Genomic DNA, 20,560 nt, shown 5'->3' on the forward strand with positions numbered 1-20,560 from the left:
CCCTGGGACTGTGGATGCCACTCCTTATTGATGTTCCCTGCAATGCAGAGGTTTTCTCTCTGGGAGAGTCTCATATAGCAAATGCTCCAGGGCTGCTGACGAAGCAGCACTGTTCCACTGATGCATAGGTGGGTTCCCAGGTCCCGCCCCTGAGGGGAGCTTCCTTCACTCTCTGCTTCATTTCTCAAGCTATGCGATGGGAATAAAGAGCTGGCCTCCTGGGCATTTGTAACTGAGGAACGCTGGGACCCTAAGAGTACAAAAGAGATTGTTAAATCTCTAGTAAAAACACTTCGCATTCTTGAAAGATAGATACCAACTACCCCTCAGGGATGGTATCCCATCTGGGTCTCAGGTTTTGATCACGGAAACAGAAACATGTTGCAACATTTGCCACGCCACACCCAGCATGTATCAGGTACATGGAGAGGTTACAGTGAGTGAACTCATTCTCTAAAACTGAGGTCACTCGGCGGTGGGGGGAGGGCCGGGGAGAAGGCGAGGGACAAACCCCCAGAGATAAAAGTGCCAAACCAAACAGACATAGCTGCTGTTTTAATTCTTTCAGCATTATTTCTGAGTCACACAAATCTCTGGTTTTATAACCCTGCCAAGTCTGGTCACCAGCCAGCAACAGTGTTACCAATTTGTCAACAGGGGTCGACAAGTAACACACTTTAATTTAGAACCCATTTGGAAAGGAAAGTAAGAGACTAGAGAGAAGAGCGCATGTCCAAGCCCAGGGAAGCCAGGGACTGGGTCTGAGGCTGGGACGCACGGCCCGCCCCAGGAAGGTGGCGGCTGGGCTGCCCGGGAAGCAGACGCAGCCTTGGAGGCAAGCGGCAGAAATCAGTACTCACTCTGCGTGCAGCTCCCGGGCCCAGAGACTTCAGCTGGGGTTTCAGGGTGTTTGCATTCTTGGTGGGGCTCGCCCCGCGGTTCCAGTTTAGAGCTCTGAGCCTGCAGAGAGCTATGGGGCGGTCCTGGGAAACGACGCAGGCTGCGCCCCGCCCTCCTCCCTCAGTGACTCGTCACCGGGTGGCTTCCCGGAGGCTGGCTAACTGAGTAACTGGGCCTGTGATTCAGGCCACGCTGCAGGCTGACTGACAGTCTGCCGCTCCTAGGCGGTCATCCTTGGATTCTACCAACATAAGGGAGCAACAGTGGGTGTTCTTTGTGGGTGCTCTATGCAAATACATGCCCCACGTCCATCTCTCTTTTAACTTATATAGCAAATTAATCATGACCACAACCAGGGATTAGAAATCACATTTCTAATTTGTATAATGGATTTTTTTTAAAGAGCAGTTTAACAGTCAGGATTTTGCTAAAAATTGTGACTAAATTTTTCAAAATAAAAAAGAATCGATTTTAATCTGTTGAAAAGAAAAATGAATGAATGAATAAGAAGGTAGGGGGAAAGGAAATGCTTTTTCTTAGAGAAGAATGCGAATGAATAAATATAGAATGAATGATGGGGTTAGAGAAAAGAGCTATGAAATTCTAAAAGAAATATGGAAAGCCAACTTTTCCCAACCCCATAAACCAATGACAATGAAGACTGTGGACACTCAGCTTGGGGTGTGAGCGGAGGACATGGTGGTGGTCAGTGGTGGAGGAGCAGACACCTCAGACCCACCTAGTGACAGGTGAGCATCCAGCCAAGGCAGAGGTGACAGCCCGCTGGCATTACACAGCTGGAGAGCCATCTGCACAGTTTTGTGCCCTCACCCACCCATCCACCAGGAGTCAGAGCAGCTGGGCTCCCTCTTGCTGCTCCTACAACATGTTCCTCACAGCCACCTATTTATTTTCATTTTTCACTCACTTCTGTTAAATAAAGCTGAAGTAAGAGCCCTTCCAACTCTAATATTCTATAATCCCTTGAGCAGAAGACCCTATCCTTGCAATTTTTAAAATCAAAATATAGATTAAAAATTCCTGTTTTATTTAATGTATTTTCTTTCTCCTGTTTTTTTTTTTCTTTTTTCTTTTAATCTAAACCTCAGCTCATCTAGGTTTTACTGATATTCATTTTTCTTGTGACAAACCAGCACAGGGTGCCTTATTTGGGCCACACCCCAGTAGGGTTCAATGAACTCTGGGTTCCATAGTCCCCAGTGCTAGGCAGCATATCTCCAACAATAAGGCGAGTGTTTGTGTGCTCCTGAAGAGTACAGATGAGCAATCACACTTTATGTAATAAAGTTCCAAAGACTCATATCTCGCAAGACAGGAAGAAAGTGGCTCCTTTCCTAAGAGATGAAGAAGGACCTTAATGCACCATGATATTCTGTGGCTAGCCAGTCGCTGAGGCTCACCCTTTCTCCCAGTGTGGTCCTCATACATCTGCATCTGAACCCCTGAGGGTACCTGTTGCCTATGTAAAATCCTGGGCCTTACCCCACCCTGGTAAGTCAGAATGTCTTGGCTGGGACCTGAGAATCTGTGTTTTAACTCAATTCTCCAATCAACGTTGACGCGATCTAAGGTGCAGGCACTCCAAACTACCCACTTGCAGCACAATTCAGCATCCTTGCTCCTCAAATGTGGCTGCCAGACCAGAAACCTCAGCATCAACCAGAAGCTTGTTAGAAAAGCTGAAGCTTGGCTTCACCCCAGACTTCCTGAATCAGAATCATTTTAGTAACCCCTCCCCCTGACTTAATATGCACATTAAAATATGAGAATTACTGCTCAAGATATTGCTTCTTAAACTCGTGTTATTTGTATATTATCTATAATACATATTTTTAATCTGTAATTAGTATACTTTATTTACTTAATATTTAAAAATAGATTTACTTTTTAACTTTTTCCTTTAGCTTTGTCTTAAGCAAAAATAGTTATGGGATCATGTGTCTGAAGTTCTAGTTTACTTCTTTATAGCATATTAAAATATATGCACCATTATTAAAATAAAAACACTTGCCTGTTAACACACAGAGTCATCTCACTAACTACAGGTAGCCCAAGTGGGTGAGGCTGACACCGAAGGCCGGAATACCTCCCACAACACACAGAGAGTATAGCCAGCTCCTCACTCAGATAACAGAGGAGACAAGCAAGTGCCTCGGAGAGGAGAGCTGTGTGGGCACCGTTAGCGCAGCTATTTACGGCAGAACCAGGACCAAAGTCACCAAGCATTTCTCTGATGGTGCTTATTGGATTTTCTCCCCTCTAGCTAGAGAAAAGCTGTGTGTACCTTCTTCTGTTTAAAAGCCCTAATGTCACTAAACAACCTATCACCAGTGATTCCCTTCAGCTCAATTAGGTAATTCCCTTGTTTTCCCCTCCATGGTGGGTGTCTGTCAGTTGGCGGCTGACCACACACATTGACAAACCCTCATACATACTGATAATCTCCCCCCACTCAATCTTCACCTTCCCAAAGTAGAATCCAGAATACGCACAACCTCACTTTCCCCTGCAGCAAGGTGGAGGCATGTGACTTGTGTTGGCCAATCAGATGTGCCAATGAAGAATGAGCTTGGAAGTAAGCAGTGTGAGGATGGCACTGTCCACTAGGAAATCTATGTTACGATAAGGCTGGTCAGTCTTCAAGATTGGCAGCGGCAGAGTTTCTGGCATCTGGTCCTACATGTGATAGGTGCTGAGCGGAGCTGCAGCAGGAGAGGCTCCCGCGGTGTGGCTGGGCATTGCTTCTGGCTGTGAAACTTTAGGGTCCTCCTGCCGGAGCTTTCTGATTTCTCTAGGAGCTACCTGCTATCTTTAAGAAATTCTTTTTTTGGCTTGGACTAGTCAGAGTGGGTTCCAACTGGAATTAATAACCTTAGCCAATACATCTTCTTAATAGCTGTGGTCTTCTACAGAGAGATTCCAGGGTCAACCTTGGTTTCCTCACCTGAACAGGAAGGTAGTTATGACAGAAGTTGGCTGACAACTCTTTCAGCAATGAAATTGTATGACATTATGAATCACAACTACCTTCAATAGGCTTTAGTAAAAGCCTATATAATTTCTGTAGCCTTATTAGTCTTCATTATTAATTTTACCAAAAAAATGAATTTTAAGCCCTAAAAATCTTACAATAATTATTTTGAGTAAGAAATTGCTAATGCCACTTAAACGCTTTGGATCTTCCAAGACCCGCACTTCACAGCATCAGTGATATTATTAATGCATGTAATTACTCATTTTGTAAGAATTCTTATTAAGCAGTTCTGAAATACATGGTGACTATTCTACAATACATTGCTTACCCATAAGCTTCAAATTAAGTATTTAATATTAAATACAGACTTGGTTTTCTTAATAATTGTAAATGTATCATTTATTTTAACTTTCAAGTAGAATGTGTCCAAAATAAAAAAAACAACAACCCAGGATTAATTCTCACCGCCAATTATATCTATTACTTTGTCATGCCTTTTTAAAATGTGTTGAGAAAATATTATTTTTGTCTGTGTGTAATAAAAGCTTCAAATGATCACAAATGCTATTATTACCCCCAGCTAATTAATCATAGGAATGATTTTTTTAAAAAAAGTGATAATGATACTGAGTTAAAGCCTTTTCAATCTGGATCAAAAGAAGAAAGAAGAAAGCGGAGGGGAGAGCAAGAGAACCCTCCGCTCTTTCGGCTCCGTGGGCCGGATAGAACAGCCGAATGGGCCGGATCCAGCCCGCGGGCCGTAGTTTGCCCACGGCTGGAAGATCTCCACCTCCCAGCTATGACCCGCCCCCAAAGCTTCCTGAGGCAGAACAGGCTTTGGGGGAGACATCTAGTTCTCCATAACCATTCCACTGCAGAATGATTAAATGATAATTCCCGTGTGAAAATAAAAGATGGGAAAGGTACTGCTTCTTACGGCAAAGTTCAAGAAAAACTGAGTGTGGTTTCCACAATGTACAGACCATCCAAGAGTTTAGGCACTAACAATTCTGGAAACCACTTACAAACGATTTGCTAAATCTCACTGGCTTGCTGATTTGCCAATGAGGCTTCTCGTTTTTAGAGGCATAACTTAAGTTAAAGGTCCTAATACCAGGGAAGACAACATGTCTGGAAAAATTGTTTTTAGTTAGTATGGTGTTCAACTCTGTGCCCAATGTCTTCTCATTTCTCGGCTGAGTTTTGGTTTTGGCACCTTTTAGGGGCTTGGAAAGCAGCTAGGGGTCTGGAAGGCATAAAAATTAACTTCACCAAGCAAGTAACCTACATGAGAAAATCCACAGACCTCCTTAGGAGAGCCACCAGTTTTAAAGGAAAAATGCCCCACCAGCATGATCGACCCTAACCACCTCTGCCTTGGCCCCTCCACCATGGCTTTGTCAGGAAAGACGCCCGGAAGGTCTCCCAGTCTAATTAGCATATTACTCTTTTATTAGCATAGATTTATATGGAGGAAGACAGAATAAGCATGTAGACAACTAAGTAAATAAGATTCTGGTAATAAGCACTATAAAAATTAAGTCAGATTAATGTATGGGTGGATGGGGTTAATATTTTACATGGAGCAGGCAAAGAGGCAATCTCTGGGGAGATAATATTTGAAAGGAAACCTGAATGTTGAAAGAGGGAACTCCTTGGAAAGATATGTAGGAGAGCTTTCTGGGTACAGACAACAATAATTGCAAAAGTTCTTACTCATAAGAATGTAAAAATTAAGTGTTAAAGGAAGAGTGAGAGAGCCAGTGTAATGAGCAAAGAAAGTAAAAGGTTAATGGAGAAGCAGATGTCAGATTATGGAGTCTTGTAAAGATTTGGTAAAGAATTTGGATTTAGTCTAAGTATTATGGGAAGGATTTTAAGTTAAGACTTTACAGCTTCAGTGCTAGCTGGTTTGGATCAGTGGATAGAGTGTCAGCCTAAGGACTAAAGGGTCCTGGGTTCAATTCCCATCAAGGGCACATGCCCGGATTGTGGGCTCGACCCCCAGTAGGGGGCATGCAGGAGGCAGCCAATCAATGGTTCTCTCTCATCATTGATGTTTCTATCTTTCTCTCCCTCTCCTTTCCTCTTTGAAATCAATAAAATATTTAAAAAAAAAAGATTTTACAGCTTCAGTTTTTTTTTTAAGTTTAATCCTTACCCAAAGATATGTTATTGATTTTTTTACTTGAGAGAGAGAGAGAGAGAGAAAGAGAGAGAGAGAGAGACAGAGAGACAGAGAGAGACAGAGAAAGAAAGACAGAGAGAGAAACATAAACTGGACGACCGGACACTTAGCATATTAGGCTTTTATTATATTGGATATTTATGAAAATAATATTCATTGTACACATTAAACTATACCAGTGAAAATTATAATATAAATGGCTTTACTAGGTTTTAAATCAAATCATTAAGAAATTGCATCCCCCCGCCCCTCGAATGCACAAATGATACTCTGTTGAAAATCTTTCGGACACTGTAAGCCCCACCCACTAATGGTAGACCCTAGCGTAAGGTCCTCTCATGGTTTTATTAATAAAATTATTAGGAAATGACTGACCTTGGTGGCCGGGACTCTTCCACCAGCATGGGTTCTGGAGGGCTGACTGCTCTCATGGCTTGTGGCTTTTTTCTTGAAAATAGAAAATATTTGTTTCAACGGGGGAAAACATCTCAACAATGTAAAGTGCAAATTTTCATACCAATACAAATATCCTCTCAAGTAAAAATCAGACTATCACATACTAAGCACACACACAAAAAATTACGTCTTTTAATTTTTTATACCTGTGCATGAAGACTACATCAATATTGAAAAGGAAGAGTAAGCTGAATAAATCCCAGCTGGTCAATATTCAGTGATTTTGGAGAACAGGAAAAATCCTCACATAGGCCATTGCTGTTTTCCACCACAGTGCGCTTCCAGAAACTAAGGAGCAGTTGCCTCCTCCCTACAGTGCTATAGAGAGAACATGGTACATACACCCTCTATGCAGGGTGACCTGGCAGGAAGTAGCAAAGATGAAATTCTACTTCTAAAAATCTACCTTAGGGAAATAAGATGAAAACAGCAAAAGCCTTTTTTCTTCCAAGATACTCATCACAGTAGTATAACATCAAAAATTTGAAGACAATGTAAGTAAGAATGAATGCTTATTGTGTACTTACCATGGGCCAGGCAATTATTCTATTAGAATAATGGAATTATAGATAATAATAGAATAATAATGCTCTAATAATAGAATATCTGAGGGTATTACTGTAAGTGCTCTAAGCATATAGTAACTTATTTCATCCTTACATTACTCGATATAATGCTGGTACTATTGTTACCCCCATTCTATGGAAGAGGGGACTGAGGAGTGGAATGGGTACAAAACGTGGCCATGGTCACAGCTAGTAAAAAGGAGAATGTCTGCTTCAGACCCTATTTTCGTATCTCCTACCCTGCCTCCTGCAATCGGGGGTTATGCTATGGACAGCTACAGGATGAAATATGCCATTATTAAAACTCACGTTGAGAAGAACCTTTCATTAAATGAAAATATTCATATTTTATGTAAAGAAATTCAGATTATAAAATAGCAGATAGATACTATCTCTGAAGTTCATATGGGTTATTTTCTGATGGTAGGGTTAAGAGTGATTTTTAAAAATATTCTTCATTGTGCTTTTTTGTATTTTCTTATATAAATGTATTCAACTGATAAAAGGACAATGAATGGGGGGATGAGGAGAAATGTAAAATACACAGTTACTTTCTGAACAAGGCCTTGATAGCTTATATTTCTCATTAACATCCATATTTCAAAGAAGCAAACATATAAACTATAAAGTTTTATCATATAAAATGGTGAGATTAGGCTCCATCTATAAAATATGAATAATGGACTCTATACACAGAATACAGGAGGGATGGTAATGCACTAATTAGCTGACACATAACACATTAAAGAGTTGTATGTCTATGCAGCAAAAAATTAAAAAAATACATAATTGAGAAAATGTTGGTTTAATGGTTTAACATTTAGTAAGACTAGTTAGCAAAATTTGCTTTGCTTCATATTTTTGAAAATGCCTGCCACGGAAGCTTGAGGAGAAGCCTCGTTTTCCTTCAGGGTACACGTTGCCTTAGCAAGAAGAAAAGCCAAACCTGAGCTTCCTGTCCTCAAAGTATAATCTCTAGGTGCCCAGTGGCTGACCCTTCTCAGAGCGCTCCTGGAAGATCGGTCACTGAAACAGGAAGGTGGACACATTTTATAAAATGGGCATCGAAAGGGCCTCAGAGGCATTTGCAGGAGTCCCAGGCTCCCAGGCATCACCTGCAGGCTAAACCGTCTCTCCAAAGCACACACGCACCACCCTCAACCAAGGGAAGAAAAATCCTAGGTAAATTGATAGAAATAAAGAGGCTGCTAAAAAGCTAGCAATGCAGGTGTGATACGGCGAGTGGTGAAAGGAGGGGATGGCCTAAATTTTATCCATATCACAAAGCTCTTTTAAAAATATAAAGTGTACTAACAAACAGCTCTGGTAACCACTGTGTATACTTGGATTCAGTGTAAGGGACCAAGCGTAAGAAATAAAGACAAGAACACAGCAATGGGGCTGTTCATCTTAACCTTGTTACCCTTTCAACCTCCTCATTTTGCAGGGAGGGGACTTCAGTCCAGAGAGGTCAGGCCATTGTCCCATGCGCCCCAGCTGCCCCACACTCCAGCTATTAGTGTTTGGTCTCAGCTACAACCAAGGAAGGTCACATTCCTGTGCTGTGCTAACTAGAGCTCCCATTCATCGCGTCCAAGCCCACATTCCGAACCCTGGCTCATCTGTAAAGGAATTCCACTGCCACACTCAAGAATTCAAAAACTTGCCTTTGTCTGAGTTATAGAACTATTAAGTTAAAAACAATAACTACTTAAACACATGCTGGTTTTTATTTTACCTGTATATCAAATCAAAGTGTACTTTTAAAATATTGACTTACTAATAAGTTCAATGTCTTCTAACTCAAAAGATGATTTAAAAGTTGAGGACCTCTCAGCTTTCCTATGGGAATGGCCTGTCACTCGAAGCTTGCCTTGTCCTTTGAGCCACTTGGACTACCTGGTCTACAAAGGACCCATTTAATTCAGCTGAAACAAGGGCAGAATTTGTAATATATATATATATTTAAATTTTTATCTAACAAATTTTTATTAAGCCCTGAGTCAATGTCAGTCACTTGAAAGATAACAGAAAAGCTTAGAAATACATACAAACACCAGATCACAGATTCTTTATTCTCAGACTAGTAACCAACATTTAACTATAGATTATTTGGCTGATATATAAGACTTGGTTCTCTTTCTCCAATTGTGTCTGACTTTACGCACTCATCCCTTCATTCATTTGCTCATTGGACAGACATTTATTGAACCCTGGCTATAAGCCTGGTCCTATTCTAGGCAGTAGGGATGTAATGATCATTTAAACAGAAAAAAGTCCTACTCTTACAGTGCTTACATTACAGTCAGAGAACTCTAAATAAGCCAACAAAAAACCAAAATGATTTCAGCGAATAAAGACACTAAAACAGGGTAATGACACTAAAGCCGGTGACTGGCTGAGGGCTGCTTCCGACGGGATAGACAAACGTGATGTTTGACTGAGACCTGACTGCAAACAAACCGATCATGCACGTATGGGGTGGGGGAGGGGAGGCATTCTAGGTGGACAGAGTAGCATGTACACAGGTCCTGAGATGGGAATACGCTTGGCAAGTCTGAGGAACAAAAGGAAGTTAGTGCAGGTGCAGTGTGGTGCACACAGGCATGTGGTATGAGATGAAACAGGATGCTGGATCAAGATATTTGGACTGAAGTGACAGAGGTTTAGGATGGCCCCACGGTCAGGTGTGTTTGAGGTCAACAGTTTCTTCCAGCATTGGCCTGCTTCCTGATCTTTTCTGGGTGCCATCTAGCCCCCGTGAGTCCTCCCTGGCCTCCAAGTGAAACGTTCTCAAAGTCCTCTGGCTTCTGGTCACCTCCTGCTTAGTTGACAGGTGTCTTCCTCACCCTCACTCCCCCAGCTCCTCACCATCATCATTGGTCCTCAGGCCTGGACACATCTCTCACTTAGGTGGGTGTGCATACTCACTAACTAGTTCTAGGGCTGGATCTACCCTCGGATAAAACAGAACTAATTCATTTACTCACAGAAGGCTCAAAATAAGCTCATTTATCTATGACTCTGCATTTGTCCTAACATACAAATTAACTCTAGTTTTTAAAAGATTAAGATGTTAAATGAGGATGTCAATACTATGATAATTCAAATTTTGAGTTACATTATTTTTTCCATAAACCTACAGACTAAAGGCCATGGAGCAGCTTTTTCCTTGCCAACCAATCATTTTCCTTTTAATTTGTGAGCTCTTCTTTGTTTAAGTTTTATAGAAAGGAAATTATCAGGAGCAGCCTGCCCCTCACCCCTACATGTCAAATCGCAGGCCTGGCTGCGTCACGCCCTCCTAGCAGTTCATCATGTCACAGGGCCTCAGTCCTCCCGATTGACAGGGACAGAAGTGTAACCCTCCACGCCCTATTTGCCTCTACTGGACTCAAACTGCAGGACACCAAGTCTGGTCCAGTTACAGAGAGCATGAGTAATCTCTCCTGCTCAGGCACAGGCTCCTGAGTATGCACAGGCCCTGACTCCATGCACTATGAAACCACGCCTGCTCCTGTAAGGAGCCTTCCCCGCCCCCAAAACGGGTGCAGAGTCTGACAGCCAAGAGACACACAAAGAGGCACCTCATGCTTGAGCAGAGAAGTTCAATAAAGAATGTCCAGATTAGATCAACTCTATCTGCAGTTGCAGAAAGGCATGAAAAGAATTACATAACTTCTTTTGCATTTGTTGTAGTGCATAATAAACATTTTTATTGAATGAATCAGAACTCAAGTCTTAAAAGCTTTTTTCAAAGTAGCAATGAAGCACCAAGAGGCAGGCAGAGAGCTGCTCAATGACTATCTCCTAAAAAAATCTCAGGAAAGGCCCTTGGAGTGAAGCTTCAGGTCAGCCTGAGATTTGGTGGCTCTGTAAAGAAAGTACCGCATTCTCTAGAATATGGCTCTATCTTTTGATATATGTGGCAACAATTCTGGTTCCACCAAACGTCAGCTATGACTTGGACAAGTTAATTCTCTCATCTGAAAAATGGAATGGCCCTACCCATACTTGCGAGGGAGAGTGTGAGGATGAAATGAGATGAGGTATGGCCTGAGGCCTGTTGCACAGGCTGGAAATCCCTCCTCTAAAGAGACAGGCCCAAAGTTCTTGACATCAATCAAACACATTGATCTCCCCAGGGGAACACCTGAGGGCCTAGTTTTACTGCATGGGAAGTCCAGAGAATCTTCCAAGAGATTTTATTATTTACATCATCAAAAAAATAATTGTTTTTTTCACTGGATAGGAAAAAAAGTGACTTTTCCTTAGGACTAACTATGATTCTAATAAGGGACACAGTTAAGTTACTTGGAAACCATTTGATTCTTTTGAGGTTGGCTCTTAAGCTTTGTTGTGTGAGAGCAGCTTTGAGACTAGGAGCAGAGATGACACCCTTCTGAGGACTCTACCCGGTGATTCTGACTAGTGGGAGCATGTCCTGTCCTGGCCCTGTGCGAGCTCTGGGGATTACATGGAAGTATAAACATGATGCACCTAGCCCACAGACAGACAGACCTACAATCGTTCAGTACACCTCAGCTCTGGGGAGCCCGGGACCACTCACAGCGTTCACGCTCAAAGGCCTGTCCACGGAGGGGGCCTGCCAGAGCCAGCAGCAGGTCCCAGCTGTCCTGCATTTGATGTCAAAGATGACTGCCCCTCTGGCCTTGCTGGGATGGGGCCCCCAGGTGCCAACACTGTCACATGGGTCTGGGAGTCGGGGAGGAAGGGGTGACTCAGAGTCATTACATCTACAGGAATGGACATGACCTCAGTGTGTTTCTGAGAGTTGCAAGGGCCCGTTTGAGGTACTACACGGGTGTCAGGGCAGGACACTGCTGAGGCGAGTTCAACAGTTTTTATTGCAGTTAAGCCTCAGCAGCGTATCTGGAAAGCACTAAACTCATTAGTATAGGGACAGAAAAGCAAGTCAATGATAAGGCTTATGGCTGAGAAAAACTTTATAACCCAACTCCGGAACTATTTTCAAACCCCTTTAAGAGAACAGGTTTAGTTCTCTTTTGTGTTAATGACGTCCTTAGGTAAGGATATTTAGATTCAAAAGTGAGAAGTGTTCCTACCTTAAATTAAAAATCCCCAGACAATTACATGAAATAGTGGTTTCCAGACACTGGACAGCAGGCTCCCAGGACAGTGCCCCTAAGAGGGAGAGGAGAAGGGAGGGGAGGGCTGTCACAGCCTGCTGCCCCGAGTTCCCAGGCTACTGGAACAGCCCTGGAGGAGGGGCCTGGCAGAAGCTATTGGTCTCCCTGGTATGAGGGCGAGGAGCTGGCAGTTCCCCAGGCCTGGGGCCTCCAGGGGCTCCAGGGAGAGCACCAGAGAGGAGAGCTGCAGAGAGGGCGCCAGATACCGAGGAAAGCCTAGGAAAGCTGGAGTCTGGGGCAGAGGCATAAGCACTGGGGCTCGCACAGGCCAGGCCAGGACGTGTTCCCAGCGGTGAGTCACTGGGTGGGATACGCAGATGAAAGGTAGTCCCCCTCCACAGGCTGCTGGTCCAGCCAAACAAAGCTTCAGAGCAAACCCCACAGGATCAAACTGTTTTCAGGTAACCTAACTGTGTCCCGGAACAAAGCTCAAGAAAACTTAAGGCAACAACAAACAAGCACCCAACAAGACAAAATGTACTTCTGTTTGGCATCTAATAAAAAATTACAAGGCATGCATAGAAGCAGGAAAATACAACTTATTTTCCATATGCAGGGAAATACAATGTTCAAAAGTATAGTTTCTTGATTGCAGAACTGCCCCCACGAATCACACATGTAATGAATTGGCTTAGAACTCATAAACACATTTTGTACCAATGTCAATTTCCTAGCTGTGATACTGTACTATACCTACATTAGATTCAGCCAATGGGGAAACTGGATGAAGGGTACATGGGATCTCTCCAAACTGTCTTTGCAAGGTCATGGAAATCTATAATTATTTCAAAATAAAAAGCTTTTTAAAAGTATATTAAGGAGAGACATAGAAGATACTTAAAAACACACACACCCAAATCAGATGTTTAAGGATTAAATAAATACAAGATCTCAGATGAAAACTACATTGGGATAAAGAACCAGTGAGAGCCTGGCTGAGGTGGCTCAGTGGCTGACCGTCTTCCTACGAACCAGGAGGTCACAGTTCGATTCCCAGTCAGGGTACATGCCCAGGTCGGCTCGATCCCCAGTGTGGGGCATGGAGGAGGCAGCCAAACAATGATTCTCATCATTGATGTTTTTATCTCTCTCCTCCTTCTCCCTTCCTCTCTGAAATCAATGATATATATATATATATATATATATATATATATATATATATATATATATTTTTTTTTTTTTTTTTTTTTTTTTTAAAGAAGAACCAATGAGATACTGAAAAAGAAAAGATCAGTGAACTTGGAGGCGTGGCAATAGAAACTACCCAGAATGAAAGAGAGAGTAAAGGACTGTAGGGTAGGGAACAGAGCACCAGTGAGCGTGGGGCAACTTCCAGCAGCTAATACACGTACAACCCCAGCTTCCAGAGAGGAGAGAGAGGAGAAACAAAACCAAGTATTTGAAGAAAAAATGGTTAAAACATCTGATGAAAGTGTAAGCCCACCACTCAAGCTCAGCAAATCCCAAGGAAGAGTGAAGAAAGGGGCAAGTTGGTTTTTAGATGGACATCCTCAAAGACTTCCAGTGACGAGCAAATAGCCATCTGTGGGGAGAGAGCTCCTCCTCCTGCCCCAGCTAAGACTCGGTGCCTTTCCCTGCCGTGTAGCTGGTCAGAGTGCCTGCAGCCTGCAACCCATTGATTGTCTTCTCCACCCAAAGTGCAGGGAAAGGGGGCTAGACCACTTTTCAACCAAAGTAATAGCAAATATTCCACAGGGCGCTCTCAAAAGAGAGCAGGCCAGGGGATTCTGTAGCTGGCAATGATCCACGAGTAACAGATCGGAGTTACATGTGGCAAAAACTTTGAGCACACAAATACACGAAAACTTTTGCATTAAATGAGTATGGAAAGCCTCAAAGGTTCAAGTTAGCAGCTGGCATGCTCAAATAATTGCTTACGTTATTTTTGAGACCCTGTTTATCTGTCTTCAGAAACTGCCACCTATCACTTGATTATGCTTAAAGGCAAAACAAATATTTATCCTCCGAATGGCAATCACATTTTTTTAAGCTATCAAAGGTTAGCCTTTCCGGCGGTGACGACCTCCCCGTGACAATATGCCTCTCGCTAAGGATTCCTCCGTCCCTCTCCAGAAGAGGAGGAGAGGAAACACAAGAAGAAGCACCTGGTGCAGAGCCCCAACTCCTACTTCACGGATGGAAAATGCCCGGGATGCTATAAATCACCACACTCCGAGCCACGCACAAACGGTAGTTTTGTGTGTTGGCTGCTGCACTGTTCTCTGTCAGCCAACAGGAGGAAAAGCAAGGCTTACAGAAGGATGCTCCTTCAGAAGGAAGCAGCACTAAAAGCACCTCAAATCAAGATGAGTGGGAAACCATCCCAATAAACACATTTTGGATACAAAAAAAGAAAAATAAAATAAACTATCAAAAGTTAGTCAGATTCATATCTGGTAAATATGGGAAGGCTATTAAGCTGGACAATATTGATTTTGGTGAAAAAAATATTGAGGGGAAGAGAAAACTTTTTTTGTGTCCTGAATGGAAAAGTAGAATTAGTTTCAAAATTAACTAAACAATAGAGAACACCTTAACTACATACATTTTCAGGTTACTACTGAATTTTATTTCATTGACTTAATGTCACTTTTCTTTCCTCTTTCACACCTGATGCTTCTTAAAACCAGTATAAGAAAACTGTGGTCAGAAATTAATTGATAGGGTTTTTTTTTTTTCTTTCTTAGCATTTTCTAATCAGTCTTTCTTTTTTTATCAGTGGCATCTTAAGCTTGATGAAATGTAGTAGTTTTCAGGACAAGAACTCTCATTAAAATATATGTTTTGACATATCTATTAACAAATCAGTTCCACTACTTAATAGTCACCCTGTGAAATGACAAGTATTGTATTTCCACATGAAAACACATGCTTTATTGGGGAAATAATCTCTAGAACTGGATCGTTTTTCAAAAGGGTAAGCAGATTTACCAACACTAGCAATTATAAATCTGTGACTCTTATTTAGAAATGTTCCTTCATACCCTGGTTGTAAACAGTCTGCAAAGAAGTACAAATTGCTTTTATCACCAAAAGAAGTCTAAATGTGTGCTACCACAAGGGCAATGCAGCAAATAGGATGTGACGGCCTTGGGAAACACTGGTAAGTCAGTCACAATGAGTAAGTTATCCATTAACTCACAAGATTACACAGACACGAATTAAATGAGATGTACCATATACAACGGCCTTAATGACACACACTATGGGAGCCACACTTCAGTGAGGTGGGGTTTCTTCCTGATGACTCAGTGCCCATTCATCATCAGCTCAAGTCTGGAGTTTCCAGGTGGCTGCACTGACTTGGAGGCAGGAGAATGCCATCCTTCTCCCACTTCTGCCTCTGCTGCGACTCGGCTTCCCTCCAAGCCACATTTTCCACCTAAGAAAGAGGGAATGTCTGTCCCTAACACTTTCTTCCACTGGGAATTGGAATGACTATTTTACTTTATGATCTTTTGAATGAAAACAGGGCACAGCACAAGGAAGAAAGAAGGAAAAAGTTAGAGAAGGAAGTTGCAAAAATGGGCAACAGTAGTAAAAAAAAAAAATCTATGGCGTTGCCTTAGGTCAGTGGTCGGCAAACTCATTAGTCAACAGAGTGGCAAACGCGGCTCGCGAGCCACAGTTTGCCGACAACTGCCTTAGGTAGAATTCTTAAAATAGGTAATTTTATAACTAGTATCATTACTAGTTAAAAGCACAAACTCTGAATAAGTCAATTCTGAGCTCCACTACTAAATAACTGTGACCTCAGGCAGGTTACTTAAGCTGTGCCTCAATTTCCTCCTCAGAAGACTGCAGTTGTAAGGGGTGTGTGTGTGTGTGTGTGTGTGTGTGTGTGTGTGTGTGTGTGTGTGTGTGTGTGTGTAGACTGTAGTTGTAAGGTGTGTGTGTGTGTAGACTGTAGCTGTAAGGTGTGTGTGTGTGTGTGTGTGTGTGTGTAATGCCTATATATGTGTTAGCTATTCTTAATCTCTAGTTCTCAACCAATGACTTCCAGTTCTCAACTACCTTTATCAAATCTATAGAAAATAGTGTTTATGTAATTCTCCTCCCCTTTTGTAAACTAGTTCTCATTAAAGTGTTACTAATTAATATAGTAATATCCCTCCTAGGAATACGGACAATTTAAAAGAGGACCCAGAGGAAGGTAATGTTTCAACTCAAAGGTTAAGGAAGTTGCTAATGGTGGAATTTTAAGGCATGAACAACAAGCCACCTGGGAAATCATTATTACCTGGTGCCTCCTACATATCCCCACCTACTTGATAAGATTGCCCCTTCAGGGGTGGGAATGTACCTTTAAGCCTCTTTAAATTGTGGTCACGTTTAGGGGGCATTTTTTTGTATTCACATATATGTGTACTTTTCAGAGGAAAAGATAACAGTTTTCACCAGATGCCAAAGGGACCATGCACTAAAAATATTTAAGAGTCTTTGCCCTCTAAGCTGCTTAAATTCTTATTCTTTATCCATATCTAAGAGATGCACTTGTATTCAAACGTGCACTCCCTCCCCCGCCTCACCCCATCCCCGCCCCCCCCAATGGCACACACACACACACACACACACACACACACACACACACACAGCAGCAGCAGCAGCCTTGCTCTAGAATTATCTCTTATAGGTTCCCAAGGAAAAAAGCATATAAAACACTTTTCTCTTTCAAGGCCTAAGCAGACAAAGGCAGAGATGTAGTTCTGATCATTGTTAAAACACTCTCTTCCATTATTTTATTATCTCTATTCTGTGTATTGTTCTTTCTCTTCTGATTAAAAAACATACATCCTATATAATAAAAAGGTAATATGCAAATCAACTGAATGGCAGAACGACAGGTCTCTATGATGCTCACTGACCACCAGGGGGCAGACACTAAACGCAGGAACTGCCCCTGGTGGTCAGTGCACTCCCACAGGGGGAGCACCACTCAACTAGAAGCAGGGCTCACAGGCTGGCAAGCACAGCGGCAGTGGCAGGAGCCTCTCCCGCCTCCACGGCAGCACTAAGGATGTTTGCTTGCCGGCTTAGTGGGGAGCCGGCCTAAGCAGTCATTCGGACATCCCCCGAGGGCTCCTGGACTGTGAGAGGGCGCAGGCTGCACTGAAGGACCCACCCCACTCCGAGTGCACAAATGTCGTGCACTGGGCCTCTAGTTTTAAAATAAAGAGAAAAATAGGAAGAAAAAATGCAAATCACTCAAAATCTTGCCATGCAAGACAACTACTTTCAGTTATTTTCTATTTTTATGCAAACACAAAAATAAGTAATATGTGTTTTAAATGTTATATAAATGGAGTTGTAAGTCTCTCTTTTTTCAACCTAACAAACATTTTCCTCTCTCATTAAATGTTTTCAAAGCATGGTGTTAAAGATGCCTCAGTCACTACATCTGTACCATAATTTCACTAATTCATTACTGCTGTACAACTGTTTCTCCCCTAGTTTGCTATAATGATAAAGTAAAGCTAGGATAAATATACTTGTGCATAGCCATCAAATACACCTCCGGTTATGTACTTGGAACAAATTCCTACAATTAGAATTTCTGGGTCAAAAAGGTTTAAATATTATTTTGTGCATTAATCTCAGTCACTTATTTCACATTTCTAAATGTCATTTATGTTTTTATTAAAGACAAAATCAAAATAAATGAACAAGGAATCAAATGAATTAAATAGACTGATGAATAAAATAGAACCAGAGGCATGGAAACATGGAAAAGACTGATGAATCTCAGAGGAAAGGGGGGTGGGGATGGGAAGAGATTAACCAAAGATCTTATATGCATATATGCATTACCTATGGACACAGAGAACAGGGTGGTGAAGGTCTGGGATGGGGCGGGAACTGGGTGGAGGGGGGCAATGGGGAAAAAAAGTGGGACATCTGTAATACTCTCAGCAATAAAGTTTTTTTAAGTTTAATCATATTTCTAACATTTCAATCTTATAATTTATAAATTTTCAAATATCTGAAGAAATTTTACACGAGAAGTCAAAAGCAAGCCTCTTTCTGGAAACACACACACCCTAACATATGCTAATTCAGAAAGACAAAATCAATATGTGTTCCCACCACTGAGGCTAGAAATGTTTTATTCCATCCATTTGTTAACACTGCACAACAACAAGGAATTTCCTCCTTTTAACCACTGGGTGTCCCCTGAACTATACATTTAGCATTCGGCAGATAGATAGCACAGTACCATATCTAAGAAGTATTTCAGCAACATCTCGTCTGTGTAGCTGGTAGTACGAACCTTCATTATCTTTTAAACGTGTTATTTTTAAAGTTCATCAGCTTTCTGTTCAGCTTTCACTATTCAGTGAAATAGATGAATAATTTCAGATTTTACTGAGTGTAACTCAGTGTTTAAAGAAAGGAAGCAGAAAAAAATGAGTAACAAAATTATATTCAGAGAAGCAATTTTTTATCCAAGTGCTAAGTGAAACCAAAATTGGAATGGGAATAGGATATCATTTTAGCTCTCAGTTTCCTATAAAGAGAAATGTTTTTCTTCAACACTGTATTTGCAGATTCAGCATGATCTATTTCTGGGCTATACTAACGTCCCAAAACTCTGCTCCTTGAGCTCAAATTAGATGATCTAGGAATCAAAGACTTGATCTGCAAAAGGGAAAGCCCAGGGATGCCAACTCAATGTGAATAAGCAACCAGGAAGTCTAGAGCCCTAGGAATGAAGATAAATATACGTTTGGAAATCATTCGTGAGTTCTTTCCAAATAATGTCCCTATTAGCTATTGTTCGATTAACCATTGAATCCATTTACCTATAAACAACTGGGAAATAATTCAAGAAATTTGTAACATGTAATGCATCTTGGCACACACATCTCTTTTTGTATAAACACCGATTTCAACTTTTTTTTTTGCTTTATCTGATGTTCAGCACATGAATCCATGTATGACACTGAGAGAGAAGAGGCATCAGTGCAGAATCCCCACTTACTCCCTCACAATCGTAGCAGAAACAGCTCCACAGGGACTTATAATATCTCCAACTAGAAATATTATTAGCTTAAAACCTTCTCATAAAACAGCTTCTCATAAAACTATTTATTGAATGATGATACAAAAGGTCTCTATTTTAAACACAGGTTTTGGCATATGTTTCTAGATGTTACACTTGGTTGGTTTTAAAACAGAAGACTTAGCTTAATGAACTACAAAACTTTCTTCCTTTATTCATGGGTAGGGCTCTGCAATACGTAATCAAGAAAGGAATTTGAGTCCTGTCCCATCCCATGGTTAGAAACCAATACAGGGCTCGCCTTTATCGCCATGGGAGCTCTCTTTGTTGCCCTGAAAATTAATAATAATAATAATAAAGTAATGGTAACAATAACAACAACAGTAACAGCAGCTAGCACTGACAGAACACTTTGTATGTTCACAATTGGTGAACCACCCGTGTCATGAGTGGTGAAACAGAGCAAGCCTGCGCGTCCCTGAGAGGCCTTTTCCTTTCCCGGAACGCTCAGGCTCCTCGTTTTGAAATGCAACTACCTAGCAAGCCGAGGCATGAGGCAGTCCACCTTTATTCCCCACTGGTGCCTCTTTCTATGCGAGCGTCTCTTCTTTCTGAACTAAGCCAAGGTTCCCAAATCTGAGGACCAACGAAGCAGCATTCGGAGTGGGTTCAGTGGAGTGGGGCAAGACGTGGGAGGGCGGGGCTGGGGGCAGGTGTGGAGGTGGTACACTGCAGCCTGGGAGAGCAGTTGTCCTAAGTAAAGTGGTCTCCTTGGGGACAGGGGTAAGAAGAGCCCCTTTAGCAGTAAATGGGCTAAGAAGTGACGTTTTTCTATGCATGTCATTTCGCACAGATGACAGTCTTCTGTACTGAACGAAAGCCTGTTATTAGCGGGGATTTTGCCAGTAGTGTACATATCCACCTGCCAAACAATGTCGATCTGAGGAGACTGAACCAGCCTGAACGTGGCCAGAGCGGGGCTGTGGGCGACAGGCTCATGCGTATGGGCAAACCAGATGCACACAGAGTTCTACTTCAAAATGATCACACAGAAATAAAGAAATCTGGACTCTCAAAGACACTGCAGAGGAAGAGAGAGAGCATCATTTTCCTGAAGACTGAAAAAGAGAATAGATCTCACAAAATGATATGCTACAAGAAGAAAATTTTAGGAAAAAAGTTTGCATCCTTAATAGGAAACAAGATGGTCTTATCTCCACGAAACCTGAGAGCTGCAGGTCCAGAACTGATTGAGATGGAGAG

General features: G+C 41.9%; 1 protein-coding gene and 1 pseudogene across 13 annotated transcripts in view; one reads left to right on the plus strand and one right to left on the minus strand.

Annotated features, from left to right (window-relative positions):
- Positions 1-20,560, minus strand: part of CAST (calpastatin) — a 119,857-nt gene that overhangs the window by 76,732 nt on the left and 22,565 nt on the right. For 8 of the 12 annotated variants that reach the window (XM_080682330.1, XM_080682329.1, XM_080682326.1 and 5 more), the window contains exon 3: positions 6,459-6,530. In XM_080682330.1, coding sequence (XP_080538456.1) covers positions 6,459-6,530 — 72 coding nt within the window. Of the gene's footprint in view, positions 1-860; positions 1,020-6,458; positions 6,531-20,560 lie in introns of those variants that run through there. The other 4 variants (XM_080682323.1, XM_080682333.1, XM_080682325.1 and 1 more) reach the window with 2 other exon arrangements.
- On the plus strand, positions 14,335-14,586 carry LOC308255214 (small ribosomal subunit protein eS27-like; annotated as a pseudogene). The gene has a single exon. The product of its transcript is annotated as a small ribosomal subunit protein eS27-like (transcript).

This window comes from Plecotus auritus (assembly GCF_963455305.1).
Source record: "Plecotus auritus genome assembly, chromosome: 7".
NCBI classification, from domain to species: Eukaryota; Metazoa; Chordata; class Mammalia; order Chiroptera; family Vespertilionidae; genus Plecotus; species Plecotus auritus.